This window comes from Acanthochromis polyacanthus, chromosome 23 (genome assembly GCF_021347895.1).
Source record: "Acanthochromis polyacanthus isolate Apoly-LR-REF ecotype Palm Island chromosome 23, KAUST_Apoly_ChrSc, whole genome shotgun sequence".
NCBI lineage: Eukaryota > Metazoa > Chordata > Actinopteri > Pomacentridae > Acanthochromis > Acanthochromis polyacanthus.
Genome location: NC_067135.1, coordinates 24,693,735 through 24,707,787, shown reverse-complemented (window position 1 = coordinate 24,707,787; position 14,053 = coordinate 24,693,735). Strand labels below are relative to the sequence as shown.

General features: G+C 38.7%; 2 protein-coding genes and 1 long non-coding RNA gene across 6 annotated transcripts in view; 1 reads left to right on the top strand and 2 right to left on the bottom strand.

The window, feature by feature from the left end:
• The window catches only part of LOC110966698 (solute carrier family 12 member 6-like), a 41,359-nt gene extending 33,468 nt beyond the window's left edge, over positions 1-7,891 (bottom strand). For 2 of the 4 annotated variants that reach the window (XM_051944138.1, XM_051944137.1), the window contains exons 1-2: positions 7,715-7,890; positions 2,433-3,185 (exon numbers count right to left, since the gene is read on the bottom strand). In XM_051944138.1, coding sequence (XP_051800098.1) covers positions 2,433-2,661 — 229 coding nt within the window. In that variant the 5' untranslated portion in view covers positions 2,662-3,185; positions 7,715-7,890. Of the gene's footprint in view, positions 1-2,432; positions 3,186-7,714 lie in introns of all 4 variants that reach the window. The other 2 variants (XM_051944136.1, XM_051944139.1) reach the window with 2 other exon arrangements.
• Positions 1-14,053, top strand: part of LOC127532461 (uncharacterized) — a 295,805-nt gene that overhangs the window by 80,029 nt on the left and 201,723 nt on the right. The window lies entirely within an intron of this gene.
• nop10 (NOP10 ribonucleoprotein homolog (yeast)) lies at positions 8,210-12,694 on the bottom strand. Its single transcript, XM_022216140.2, has 2 exons — positions 12,475-12,694; positions 8,210-9,175 (listed from the first exon to the last, which is right to left on the bottom strand). Exons 1-2 carry the CDS (start codon positions 12,526-12,528, stop codon positions 9,035-9,037), a joined length of 195 nt encoding a protein of 64 aa, XP_022071832.1. The 5' UTR covers positions 12,529-12,694; the 3' UTR covers positions 8,210-9,034.

The following is a 14,053-nucleotide window of genomic DNA, read 5'->3' as shown; positions in this document are numbered from 1 at the left end:
TGTACATGAACACAGCAGAGGGAACTAACTTTACTCTGGATATGTGTGCATTTCTGCAATGTGGTGTTTAACGCCACGCTTGGACTACACAACATGCTAAGGCGCTCACTGTGTCAGATTCAGCAGTTATAGATTCAAAAATTCTGCCCAGTGAGACATACAGACTGACAGGCAACACAATGGTCCCTGACCAATCACTGTTTGCCATCTTTCATGGTGAAAGTAAGACGGACTCACATCCTGAAAGATCCAAATGCCGACACAAACCCAGATATCATGTAACAAACTCAGGAAGCAACGCTCATGTTCACTGTAGTCCCTCTGCGATGTTTTAACTGAAAAATGAAACCCAAAGACATGGATAAGGACATACAATCAATGGCCTGAACCCTTGCTGGGTTCAGGGCCTAACCCTGGCTGTAGGGGTCCAGGGTTCAGGCTCTGTTAAGCTGTGGAGGCATTTTATTGCCACGGTTTGGGTCCACAAGTCCCTTAGAGTGAGAGGTCACTACAAATCAATAGAGTTGTTGTGAGTAATCACCTTCTATCTAGAAGGGAAGGGTCTCTTCCATAAGACACGGAGACAATCTGGATAGGGGTAGTTTGATAAAACTGTTTGTCTACTACCTGTCACATCACTTTAAATCACTGTGCCTTGAAATGTGTAAATATTGTATATTGAGCTGTAATTACATCTAGCATTCTATAGATTTTAAAATTAAGTGTTTTTTTTAATAGTACTGTACAACAAGATTTTAATAGTATGTACTAACCTTGAATGTTACTTGAATAACCTTGAATAACGTAGGGGGCGGCACGGCTCAGTGGGTAGAGTGGCTGTCTTGCAACCGGAGGGTTGCCGGTTTGATCCTCAGCCCGTTGTGCTCATGTCGAGGTGTCCCTGAGCAAGACACTGAACCCCTAATTGCTCCTGATGGGTCGTGGTTAGCGCCTTGCATGGCAGCTTCCACCATCAGTGTGTGAATGGGTGAATGTGGCGTATCTTGTAAAGCGCTTTGGGTACCTTGCAGGTATAGTAAAGCGCTATATAAATACAGACCATTTACCATTTACCATTTTTACTAACCTGTCTTTTTTGGTATTTACGTTGTATGTAAACTGATGAACACTTGAATTTCCCTCGAGATTAATAAAGTATCTATCTATCTGGATGATTTCGTCAAAATGGTGTCAATCGGAAGCTACAGCTCAAAAAAAATACCTATGGGAGACTTTTAGACCAACCTGTTCTACAACACCATCATTAAATCCCAAATTGGGGGATATCTGTAGGGGAAATGGTGCTCGTCCCTCTAAGAGTTCCATTTCAGTGGAGACAGAAACTGTTCTGGTGACATGAGATGGCCCAACAACTGTCTTTTTTGTATAATTTGCCACCCGTCTGTAGCTACACAAAAATCAAAAACAGCAGAAAAATCCGATGCTTGTACCGTTTAACTTGTCTGCTTCCATCAAAGTCATGAAAAACTAATAGATAACCTCTCTGATCAACCCCCAAAAATATACTTTTCAAAATTTAAACCAGTATCCAACAACCTGCAATTACCAGGGCTGTCTGATATTGGCTTTGTTGCCAATAACTGACATGCCAATATTGTCCAACTCTCAATTTCTGATTCCAATACCAACCCATATCGATATATGGGACTGGAACCAAAGACATGTTAGTCAGGCACAGAAAGCTTGTTTCTGCAGCCATGCTTGTTTACACGCTTCACAACGCAGTTTGTCATCATTTGCATGCTGTTAAATGGCAGCAAAATCCAGGCCTTATTTCTTTGGTTTTCATGATAGGCAAAATAAACCTGATAATGATATTGATCGATAGTACATTTTCATGCCAATATCGGACATCCCTAGCTATTACTACATGGACTCTCAATGTCAGTTCAAATTATAGTCTGAGTTTAGCCAACAGCACATTCATTGGCAACATAGAAATCCATGTTACTGCATTCATACAGCCCCTGTAACAACTTAGACACTGCACACAACATTATGTTTTGGGCAGAAATCTTTAAAATATCCCCAAACCTTCATAGCAATGACATCCTCTGACTGTCATGAGACTCACAGGACATAAACAAACCAGATCCACGAGCGTTCGCTTGTCGCAACTTTATGCCAAGAAAAACAAAGCAAATGTGTAAAAAGGTGAGGTAAGGTGTGGCATTATGCGTGTTTTTGTTCTCTCAGAGGACGGACGGGTTGTCATGCCTCAAACCTGAGGATTAACCAGTGGATTCACTCTCTGTTGCAATGTGAGTCGTAGGATTAGATCCAGGCCCAGGACAGGTGTGTGATCTGCTGCCATGAAACAGCCACTTCAACATGCTTTGAGAAGGCCTGCTACAAACACGCTGTAACCACGGTAACAACACTACACCTGTGTGGATGTGTGTGTTGCTCACCTGGCTCTATGCTGCTGTGCTCCGGGGTCTCAGCTCCTCCTCCTGCTGCCGTGGCAACTGTCGTCACGCCTCCCAACGACTCACTGAGCGGGTCGCTCCGGTTGACGCTCTCCCTGGAGCCGAAGCGCACTCGGGCCCCTGAGCGGGAGCTGAGGTCAGGCGACGTGTCGGACAGCCCCGGGAGGTCCTCGGCCTTGGTGGGCGTCACGGTGAAGCGCACGGATGCCATGGCAACTCGCTTGGGAAAGTTAGATGTGGAGGGAAGGGGTACTGTGGGGATGCAGGAGAAGGGGGATGGGGTAGGAGGAGTCAGGGACGAGCTAGCAGGGCTGTGCTGAGCTGAGCTGGGCTGAGCTAGGCTAGGCTATCTCCCAGTTGTTGCTGAGGTAACGGCAGCCTCTACAGTGAGTTCTTTTGCTGCTGCAGTTCTCCATTGAAGCAAACTGGTTGTTTTCCACCAGGCATATGAAGCAAGAAATACAACAAGCTTCTTTCTAAGCCAACAAGTGTCAGAAGCCTTTTAGCTCACCACTATAACGTGTCAGTTTGTAGTAAATCAGTGGAGAGAGTCGAGTCTGTCACTTTATAACTTCCAGCTAACCGTTAAAGAGTATTTCTGCTCTCTGCTTGCCTTTGTCTCTTGTCTACCTACACTACGTCTTGATTGCTATTGTATCAGACAGCAGGCAAAGTGGATTAAACTCGTCTGTCTTTTGTTTCTCAACATTGACCTGATGTGGGATAAAAATGTCTCTATACCATAATCACCCATCAGCCAGGGCAGAGGAGGTGGGATAGAAAGTCATGGGTGCAGTAAGGGGTGAGGGAGAGGATGGAAGAAAACCACAGAGCACAAATTTAATTTATACACCAAAAACTGTCCTCTATGTTTGAGAAAAAGAACAACACATCCTAAAAAGAAAGGAAGCAACAGGTTCTGTGAATTAAACTAACATTTTTAATTTAAAAAAAGGAAAAACTGCACAAATCTGAACTGATGTCATGGAAGTATGTGTGAAGATAATCAGTTTTAATTCTTTGATGCACAACACGGGTCAAGAGATACCCATTTTCCATTGAATATAGCTCACTTTTGACCCATGTTGTGCATCAAAGGGTGAAGACAGCTTGACAATACTTCTTCTGTTCGACCACAAAACAAATTCATACACAGAATAAAACAGAAAAAGGAGCAACATGCTGAAATGTATTATTTAACTAATGAAAAAAACACAGTGTTGGATTTTTGCTCTAGCTTTAACGTGAAATACAAAATACAGTTGTTGTTTTGATTTGTTACAACACCAGAAGGGCCGGAAGTCATCGAGGAAGAAGAGTTTGAGCTGGTCTGGACCGTGAACACGCATCAAGAATGGCTGTACTCGAGCCCTTTTCCAATTTCATTCGCAAGTTCTTTGAGAGTGGCAAAACCCACGCAGAAAATCATGGAGCTCCACCTTGAATATCATGAGTGTCAGGAGGTTCTGCAAGGAGAACAATTTAACTTCTGGTTCCGTCGGTAGCTTCAAAAAGGCACCCCGAAGGGAAAAGGCTTTTTTTGTTTAAACCTTAAAATTGGTAAAAAGGCAGCATTTTTTCCTTTCTCTGCTTTTCAAATTTACTTTTTTCGTGGCCTTTTTAGATAGCTACAGTGTAGAGGCAGACAGCAAAGCAGGGAGATGGGTGGGGAAGATATGTAGTAAACGGCTGTGAGCGGTCAGCAAGCGTGAACCAGTCCCTGGTCTTGGGTTGCCCACTCAACCAGTTGAGTTCTCCGGGCGCCCCTTCAAATTTAATTTTTAAGCGATTATTTGTGTTTTCTCATTTTATTTTGAAACGGAAACACCAAAGAACGAACCATGCACGGACTCTCAGGGTTTGGTTTGGTTTCTTGTTCATTCTAAGCCTGCCTCTGTGCTTCTAAAATGAACAGGCATTTCCAAACAAAATAAAGTCAACAAAAAGTGGTGACGCTGGATGTTACACTCTAACTGACCAAACATTCACATTAGCTTTATGTGCATCCATCCATTATCTACACACTGCTTAAATTTCATGAGGGTTGTTGGGAGCTGGAGTCTATCACAGCAGGGGATACCTGAACAGTTAACAGTCTATCACAGCACTACATATAGAGACAAACAATCACTCTCTCATTCACACCTACAGACAATTTAGAATCATCAGTTAACCTCGGCATGTTTTTGGACTGTGGGAGGAAGCTGGAGAACCTGGAGAGAACCCACACATGTACAGGGAGAACATGCAAACTCCATCAGAAAGATCCCAGGAAGGCCAGGATGTGAACCAGGGATCTTCTAGCTACAAGGCAAAAGTGCTAACCACTGTGCAGCCTGCTTTACGTGCATGAGGAGACATTTAAAGTTTAACTCCAGGAAGACTGCTCGGATGTAAAACAGTAACCTGTTCTCCGATGTTCCTTCTAAGTGCAAAGTCGACTGATTTATTTCCTCATCTCAGGGAACTAAAATGACAGGACAGGTGGATGCAGCTGGATTGTTGTTTTAGCCTGGTTTAACATTTAATTATTAAAGGAGAGCGGTTCCAACCGGTTGTGCCGGTAGCTGCTGGCTGTTTTCTCTCGCTCTGCATGCAGAGGCACAGTTCTTTTTTTCTTTTAGTCTTGCCTGCCTCAGTCTTTGTCCACATTCAGAGGTGGATGGGGAAGAGAAAGCGAGGCTGGGTAGAGGGGTTTCACAAAGACAGAGGGAGCAATGATACTTGTTTTTCATGTTTAACATCTTCCTGGGACGACGGCCGGAGGTTATTTCCATAAACCTCCAGCTGCACTCAGTAGGGGAGCATGATGAGCTCTGTACACACCATGCAGGAGTTATAAGTCTAGACCAGGGGTGTCAAACGTGTGGCCCGCGGGCCAAAACCGGCCCTTCAGAGGGTCCAATTAGGCTTGCAGGACGACTTTGTGTAAAAATGACAGAAATGACATTAACTGCATTTTTCTCGCATTTTTCATTTTTCTCATTTTTGTAATATTTTGTCTTGTTGTTTTTTTGTCTGACTTTTGTCGTTTGTCTCACGTTTTTATCATTTTGTGTTTGCTTTTTGTCTCGCTTGTGGGTTTTTTGTCTTATTTTTGTCATTTTGTGTTTTGCTTTATTTGATATTTTGCATCGCTTTTGTCATTTTGTCTCGTTTTGTCTCAGTCTTCTTAGTCTACTTTTTAGTTTTGTTTCTCGCTTTTGTCATTTTTGGCCTTGTTGGAGTCATTTCTGTAATTTTTTGCCTCATTTTTGTCGCTTTGTAATTTTTTTGTCTAATTTTTTTTGCTTTGTTTTGTGTCATTTGTCTCATTTTTTTGTCATTTTGCATCTGATTTTTCAAATGTTTTGTCTTTTTTTTGTCTGACTTTTGTCAGTTGGATCATCAAGTAAAATACTATATCATTCAGCTACAGATAGCTGTGACTAAATGTTGTGTTTCTTCGTAGACACTCTGTGATCTGGAAGTTGTAATGTGGAAATGATAAACTGAGGCAATGTTGTTGAAATTGAACTTATTTTTCTGAAGAAATTTCAGGTGGTTCATGATGTTTCGTAAAAAGATAGTTCCTTAAATGTCAACATTTTCAGAATGTACTTTTTCACACTAAAACAATTGTAAAAAAAAAAAATGGAGTTGTGGTTATTTATAGGTTATTATTATGTGATTTTACTAGTCCAACCCACTTAAGTTCAAACCGGGCTGAATGTGGAACCTGAAATAAAATGAGTTTGACACCCCTGGACCAGACAAACACATTCAGACCTGGAGCCAATGAGGCAATCAGTCTTCATCACACCTCAACAGTATTTTGGTACTTAGGCAGAAGAAATATGCCCCCAGAACTTTCTCCCAGCTTCAGTTTAATCTCTACGTGGAGCTGTACCTATAATTTGTTGTCCTGTGGTGTTTTGTTTATCACAGCAGACATTAGCTCTATCTTACCACAAAGCCACGGTCTAAGCACTAACATGACCACATGGCCAGAAGCAGAACATTTTGTTCTCCTTTCGGACAAGTCTGCTCTGATTTTTGCCTTTTAAGCCGAACATTTTGCATCTTAGGCAACTGGTATCCACTCATCATTTAACTGGTGACCAAATAAACCCAACAAAAGTCCTTCTTTCCTCCTCTATGACAGTAAACTAAATGTCTGATTGGAGGCAATAACAAGATATCTGTCACGTGGGGCTTTGGGAAACACACCATTTTCATAAAATTAATTGATCAATCGTGGAAATACTAAGCAGGTTAATGAACAATAAGAATCCTGACACAAAGCTGTATCTCAGATTATTTCCTTGTGATCAGTGATGATGGATGGACAAATACATCCATCACTGATTAATATTATATGAGGCTAATATCACCCATTTATGTCCATGTTGTTTTGTCGTCATCTTGTATTAAAGGTGTTACTAATTATGTGATAATTCTCTCATGTTTTAAACTGAATTTGAACGTATCATATCAAGAGGAATCTCTCATTTAAAACACCAGTTTATTGGTAGAATTACAATAATTATTAAGTCTAATTAGCTACCAGTCTGTTGGGGGGTTACTGTAGCATTGATTAGTATGAATCAAAAATAAATAATCAGATAATGTAAAGACGTTGTAATTAATTAGTCCCGACTATGAACTTATGAGGAGCCGGTGATGATGATGATGATGCTCGCTCTGCTATCCGCCACCATTCTAAGCCAATTAAGCTAGCCCATAATAATTCTGGCTTGAACCGGTCAGTGAACGCCTCCCAATATGAATGTACAACCAGAGCTGGCGTTATGATTTTAATAAAATATGAGCGGACGTGGCTTCAAACTTGACCTTCGCTTACATTTTCGTGACAAAAGCAATGCGGCATCAGTGCGAAGCTGCGGTTCAACGAAGCGCCGCGTTTCCAAACCGGCCAAAATGAGAAAGGCGCGCGGTTAATTCGGGATAAACTGGCGAAGTAATTAGCCCGTTAACGGCAAAAGTTGCGGCTTTTCCGTTTGAAATCCATCGTGTGTGTAACAAAAGAGCGGCGTGCGAAGCGGCGAGCCATCACTCGGGATGGCTGCGGGGACGAGGGGGGTGTAACGGCTGGGGTGGTCGCTACAGTCGGCGGCGCAGCTAGCCGAAGCTAGCGGCTAGCCAGCGGCTAGCCACGCCGCCGATAAACTGTCAACTCCGCGGAGCTCCGGCGGTCTCACTGACAGCGACGAATGCCCACGGAAAATCCCACACCTGACACGGCAGTCACACGGAACGCATACCTGGATCAAGTTTCCTGTGAAGAATGCGTCCACCGTACGGCTGTTTTCAGGTACATCTGGGAAGGTTTGGCTCGTCTCCCAGGTTTTCTCGGCACTTTTTGTCCAACCGACCCAACAAAAAATATGCGAGTGCGTCTGTCAGGTCCTATCCGTCTTGCCGTTCCCCAATGGTCAGCGCATGCGTACTAATCAAGAGGCAGCTATCGTCATGAGGGAAATGTAGTCCGTACAGTTACAGTTTAATGCTTGTTTATATACATGTTTATTGTTTATATTTAGGTTATTTAAAACTTATTGTTTTCCAGACTTTCAATTAAATAAAAAACCCTGTTTGAATGTAATATGAAGGTAAATTCTAAAAAAAATAAACCCAAATACAGTTTTGAGGTACTTCCACTTCATCTGAGTAGTTCCACTTACTACCTGTAATTGTACTCTGTTACATTTCAGAGTGAGACTTTTACTTAAATATATTTATTACTTGAGTATTTGGACTTCATTTTTGTTTGTTTTATTGGGGGAGTAATTCTTTGACCCCCCTTTATCCATACCAGACAGCTGTAGTTACTTTACAGGGTAAAAAATTACAATTCAAACAGGAAATCATAACCTGTGTACAATTTCACCACTGCTTCTACAACTTTTGCACTAGTTTGACAAAAAAAACAACCTATCAGAGACCTTAAAATGCAAAAGTCCAAAAAACTGAATGCAGTTTTATATCAGATAAATGACATTTTCTTTTTGCTTTCTCCTCTCTCACTCATTTAATGAACTTAATGGTTGTAGTATGATGCATGCCCTTAAAGTCATTATTTCTCAAATCTATTGTTATTTTGTGAAGTTTTGGATAATTTGACATATCAGGATTATGATATAGCAAGAAAGAAACTAAATCAAGTTTTCCTAGAGAGAATTATCCTTCATGTACATCCAAAATCAGTGATCAGTTGAAGCAACACTAAAGCAAAGAGCACAAGAATGAAATGATTTGCACTTAAGCCACTCATTGAACTCATCTATCTTGTATATGAATGTCTGCATTTGATGACTTTCACACTCGTTTATTCATCGTTTTTCCTGTAACCAAGTCTGGATGCTGTATGCCGAAGCACAAGTTACAAACGATTGACAAAATAAAAATCAGTTCAGCATTAAAAAACACAGCAATACCCTCAAGAGAATGTGAACAAGATCCATGACATCCAAGTTACAGCTGATCCAAGGTATGAACAGTCCCTAAAGTCTGGGCCAGGAGTTTCCAGTGGGGCTCCATCTTCACCTCCATCCATCCATCATCATCATCATCTTCCTCGTCTCTCACAGCACCGGTCTGGGCTGCTGGGTGAGCAGGATGTTGAAGCGTTTCTTCAGCATCACTCGGTGTCGGGAGAACTTGTCGTCTGGCGAGAATCGAGCCGGGTGGGCGGAGCTGGTGGGCTGCCCCTCAGGATTCACCTTCTGTTGGTAGCAAAAAAAGGAAAAAAGCAAGTTTTTATCAAGACCAACATGATCCAATAATACAGGACATTTTCTGCAAGAAACCTGATTGATATCTGTATTTAAGTGTTCTCAATTCTAAAAATAAAACAGCAATAAAAGTGATTTTGCTGCATTAGATTTGTGCAGATTTTTATTATGCAACAGTTGCTTCATTATTGGCTCAATGCAGTTAGCAGAGTTTAGCGATAAACACACTTATGCTAAGTATACACACTACTGTTCAAAAGTCTGGGGTCATCCACACTATTCCATGTTTTTCATGAAAACTCACACTTTTATTCATGTACTAACATAACTGCACAAATGTTTTCTAATCATCAATTAGCCTTTCAACACCATTAGCTAACACAATGTAGCATTAGAACACAGGAGTGATGGTTGCTGGAAATGTTCCTCTGTACCTCTATGGAGATATTCCATTAAAAATCAGCTGTTTGCAGCTACAACAGTCATTTACCACATAAACAATGTCTAGATAGTGGAAAATAGAACCATGTGAGTGGAGGAGGAATGACAACACATTGCATATAAAATGTGTTCTCATTCGGATTTGGGTGTAAGAACCCTGAAATTAAAGTATAATTATAACATTTAAGTAGTCATTTATTAAGTCATTTACCACATGAACAATGTCTACACTGGATTTATTATTGATTTAATGTTATTTTCATTGAAAAAAAATGATTTTCTTTCAAAAATAAGGACATTTCTAATTGACTCCAAACTTTTAAACATCGTGTAGCTTCATGTTTTATTCCACAAATGTGCATTGTGTTTTTGCAATGTTAAGAATCCGCTCTAACATTATCCGTAGCGTCTGCTGGCATGCCTGTGTCAAACAAATCCAAATTTATGCACATACATATGATTCCAATAGAGCCTTCCTGAACTGCTGCTAGCAGCTGAGAAGGTTATTTTTAAAAGCAAATTAAAAGCCAGCTTTTTCATCTGGCTTCTACTCGATTGCTTTTTTTTTATTTAGTTAGTTATTTATTCATACATTTTAGTCAGTTTTATCATTTTCACACTCCACCAGTCAATAGTGTGGACACATTTTCTCCTTCAGTGCTTTTTATTTATTTGTATTATTTTCTATGTTTTAGATTAATACTGAAGACATCAAAACTACAAAAGAATCCATATGGAATTATGTTGTAAACAAAAAAGTGATAATATTCAGTATTAATCTACATTGTAGAAAATAATACAAATAAATAAAAAGCATTGAAGGAGAAGGCGTGTCCAAACGTTTGACTGGTAATGTAATTCCATATGTTCATTTATAGTTTTGATGCCTTCAGTGAGAATCTACAATGTATGAAAACAAAGAAAAAGCATTAAATGAGAAGCTGTGTCCAAACGTTTGACTGGTCGTGTATCTACTACTGTCTCAATAAGCTCTTCTTTCATTCATGAAACTTTTTAGATTTATTTGAGATATTTCCTTTAGTCCCTCAGTCCTTGATTTCATAGAACCCTTCATTTATAACATTAATCCTTTATGTTAAATTCTCTTGATCTGATGAGTTATCTGATGTAGCCCATATTACACAATTGTTTGGACTGGCTATTGGTTAAGGAAAGATTATTATATTCATTGCTGGTTTTCTTTAGAAACATTTTAATTACAAAAAACCATCAATCTTGTATAAAAATGTATATTTTAGTTCAGCTAGACATAGCTATGCAACCAGACATGCTACTAGAGGAAATTTTACACTACCCAAATCAAAAACAAACACAATTAAACGAATGGTTATGTACACAGCTATGCAAGAATGGAAAAAACTACCAGGAAACATTACACAAGAAAATAGAAAAATAATTTTTAAGAAGTTAGTCAAAAAACATTTGTGTACAGTAGAGATTTAATATAGGTCAATTGGAAGTACAAGTATTACTTAAAATCTTTGCAACAAGATAGTTCTAGTTAGATGAATAGTACAAGAATGGGTGACTGTCAAATCTGATTTAAATTGAATTGTTAAATCGGGTTAAATCGGGGTTTGTGCTTCAATGGCGTTGGGTGTAATATCAAAGGGCAAAAGAAATTTAAGTTTTGTGTGACCAATATACATAATATATGTAGATCTGTGTATATGTAAATATTCTATATCACTACTGACCTGGGAGCGGTCTTGTATTGTCTGTGTATTGTTGTGTTGTGTATTTTTTGGTATTTTTTTGTGTTTTATGTTGCATTTGTATATGGATTGTATTGTAAGTGATGTAACTGCTTTGACACATTGTAAAGATGTTGTATGGACCCCAGGAAGAATAGCTTCAGCATTGCCATAGCTAATGGGGATCCAAATAAATCAAATCAAATCAAATCGGTCTGCTTAGTTCTTATTTCTGCTCACCAACTCTCTGCTGCCTATGGACTACCACAGTTTATGACGGTACCACCACAATTTAATGCATTGCACTCTTTTTATTATCTAGTTATATGTTCCTGTATGCCATTTTTTTAAATCCTTATTTTGAAGTTTCAAAATAAGGATAGTTTGAATTTTCTTCCACTCATACCGTATCTATCCTCAGTAAAGATGGCCGTGTTCTCATCATGTCTTTCGGGTGTTGTTAAGTGCTAATTTAACCCCATTATCTGCTGATTACATACACAGTTTATATGCAAAACAGAGGTGACTCGAAAATGTTTGCAGTTTAAGCACTGTTTATTTTTTTTAACCTAAATGCAACGCTTTAATTAAAATATATGAATTTTTCATGTCTTTCAGAAGATACTGTAATCCTTGACAAATACGATAAAACTCAAACAAAATTATCAATGCTTCAATCAAGGAGTGACAATGGATTATTCAGAGAAACACAGTGGGGCCACAAAGAAACATAAGAATAAAACCTTTACATTTAAATATAGAAAAATACGCTGCATGCTTTTTTCCCTGTGTGATCAAACTGAATGTTCTGGGTGTAATCTCGCTGTCTAAATTAAGACTATATTCACAGTTTCAAACGTACATCGAGCGAAACTGGTTTATTGGATGATGAAACGACCTCTTTCACTGACAATATTCATTACTGTTCTTATTATTAGCACAGCGAAGCTAATAAGGTTTAAGTTTCTGATAACCTTTGAGAATTACAATACTTTCTTGTTGCTTTTAATACCTAACTTGCAAGATTTAACAATAAATACAGCTTTTTAAATACTTCCACAATGACCAGAACACATTTCTGCAGAATAAGGTTGAACACCAAACATGTAAACACGGCGTTAGCATTAGCATTACCTTCAGAGTGTAGACTCTGTCTCCGTTCTCGTTCAGGTAATACTGCAGAAACATGTCGACAAAAAACTGGTTTTAAACCTCAGGAATGAAAAAAAAATGTCGAAGTCTGTTTAATGTCGAAAGAAATCTCAAAGTTCTCAGAGAACAACTTCTTCTTCCACTGAAATCCACGTGTGGCGAAGCCTGTTGCCGCAGAGCAACTTCCGGGTCAATGGTCAGAGCGCACTGCATCTTGGGAAATGGGGTTCCTTATGTTACGCTGCGCTTGAACTCAGCGAAGACTATTTTATTTTATTTTATTTTATTTTATCAATAAGAATACATTACCCTTTTCAAAAAAATGAAATAAAATAAAAAATAAAAAAAGTCTTGAAGGTTAACTAAATAAATATATTGAAAAAAAAACACATTCCAACAACAATTTAGTGAGTGACCATATACATGAGAATAAACTGCAAATCAATGCGAAAACGGTCCGTGTATATTTATTCAATTACCAAAACATACACGGACTGAAAACCATCAAATACGGCAGCTATATATTGTAAACTAAACAAAAAAACAAACAGTATCAAAAAAATTTAACTCTTGATATTCTATGAAGTTTGGAATGTTTACATTCAAAATTCTTAAACTTGAAGACTGTTTTGATTTCAATTCATCTATGAGCACAGTATTTCACTCCTCATCTGCAGCTGGAAAGGTAAGCACATAAAATACAGCATGCATTATTTCTATCGTTTGCTCTGATAGTTAAAACATTAGCTTCAGAAACAAGAGGAAAAATCAAAACATTTATGACTTTTTTCACATGGATTTTTCAATGCTGTGATGACGATGAATCAGAAATTTTTCCAGGAGATCATTGTAAGGTCTGTGGTGTGAATGCATCATAAAGCAGTCATTTAATTATTCATTTAATATGTGTGACTGAAAAAGTACGACACATTAAAGAAACCAGGGACAACAGAAGCTTGTAAGTTCAGTCTAATCCATATGAAGTCATTCTGTTATTTAAACTGCACATTTATTCATTTATTCACTCTTTTTTTATTTAAAATCCACAATGGTTGTTTTAAAAAATCAAATAGCAACAAAATACAAACATATGACTGTATGAGAAATATATTTAAAATGCTAAAAGGACAAGAATGAACAATAAGAGCAATTAAAAGATTTCAGTTAAGAGGGATAACAGCTAAAAGTGATACAGGAAGTGCTGCTAATTCAACATTTCAGAGTCCAACACACAAGACAGTAAAGGTTAGTATATAAACTATTGTAACTGAAGATCTATAGGATCGATGGGATTTATTCATTATATTTATTTCTTCTCTGCTCTTTTACTCCATTTGTTTAAAGACTGAGTCAATAAATACTGAATGATTCCTGCAGCTGAGCTCCAGGCTGAAGCCTTTAGAAACACAGATGTAGTTTTTCTGGACAGCTCAAAGAGAATCCTTGTTTTTCTGGCCTGGAGTTTCTCTGTCAGTTCATGAAAACAGAATAATAAAAGCAGCATGTGATGATTTATTCACTTCCATCCATTGGTTTTGAAACTATTTGATCGTCGTCCTTG

Bases quoted from the DNA above. Each gene is read 5' to 3' on its own strand.
- nop10 (XM_022216140.2), bottom strand. From the start codon at position 12,528: ATGTTTCTGCAGTATTACCTGAACGAGAACGGAGACAGAGTCTACACT. The intron at 9,176-12,474 runs GTAATGCTAATG...TGCTACCAACAG, and splicing joins ACAGAGTCTACACTCTGAAG to AAGGTGAATCCTGAGGGGCA.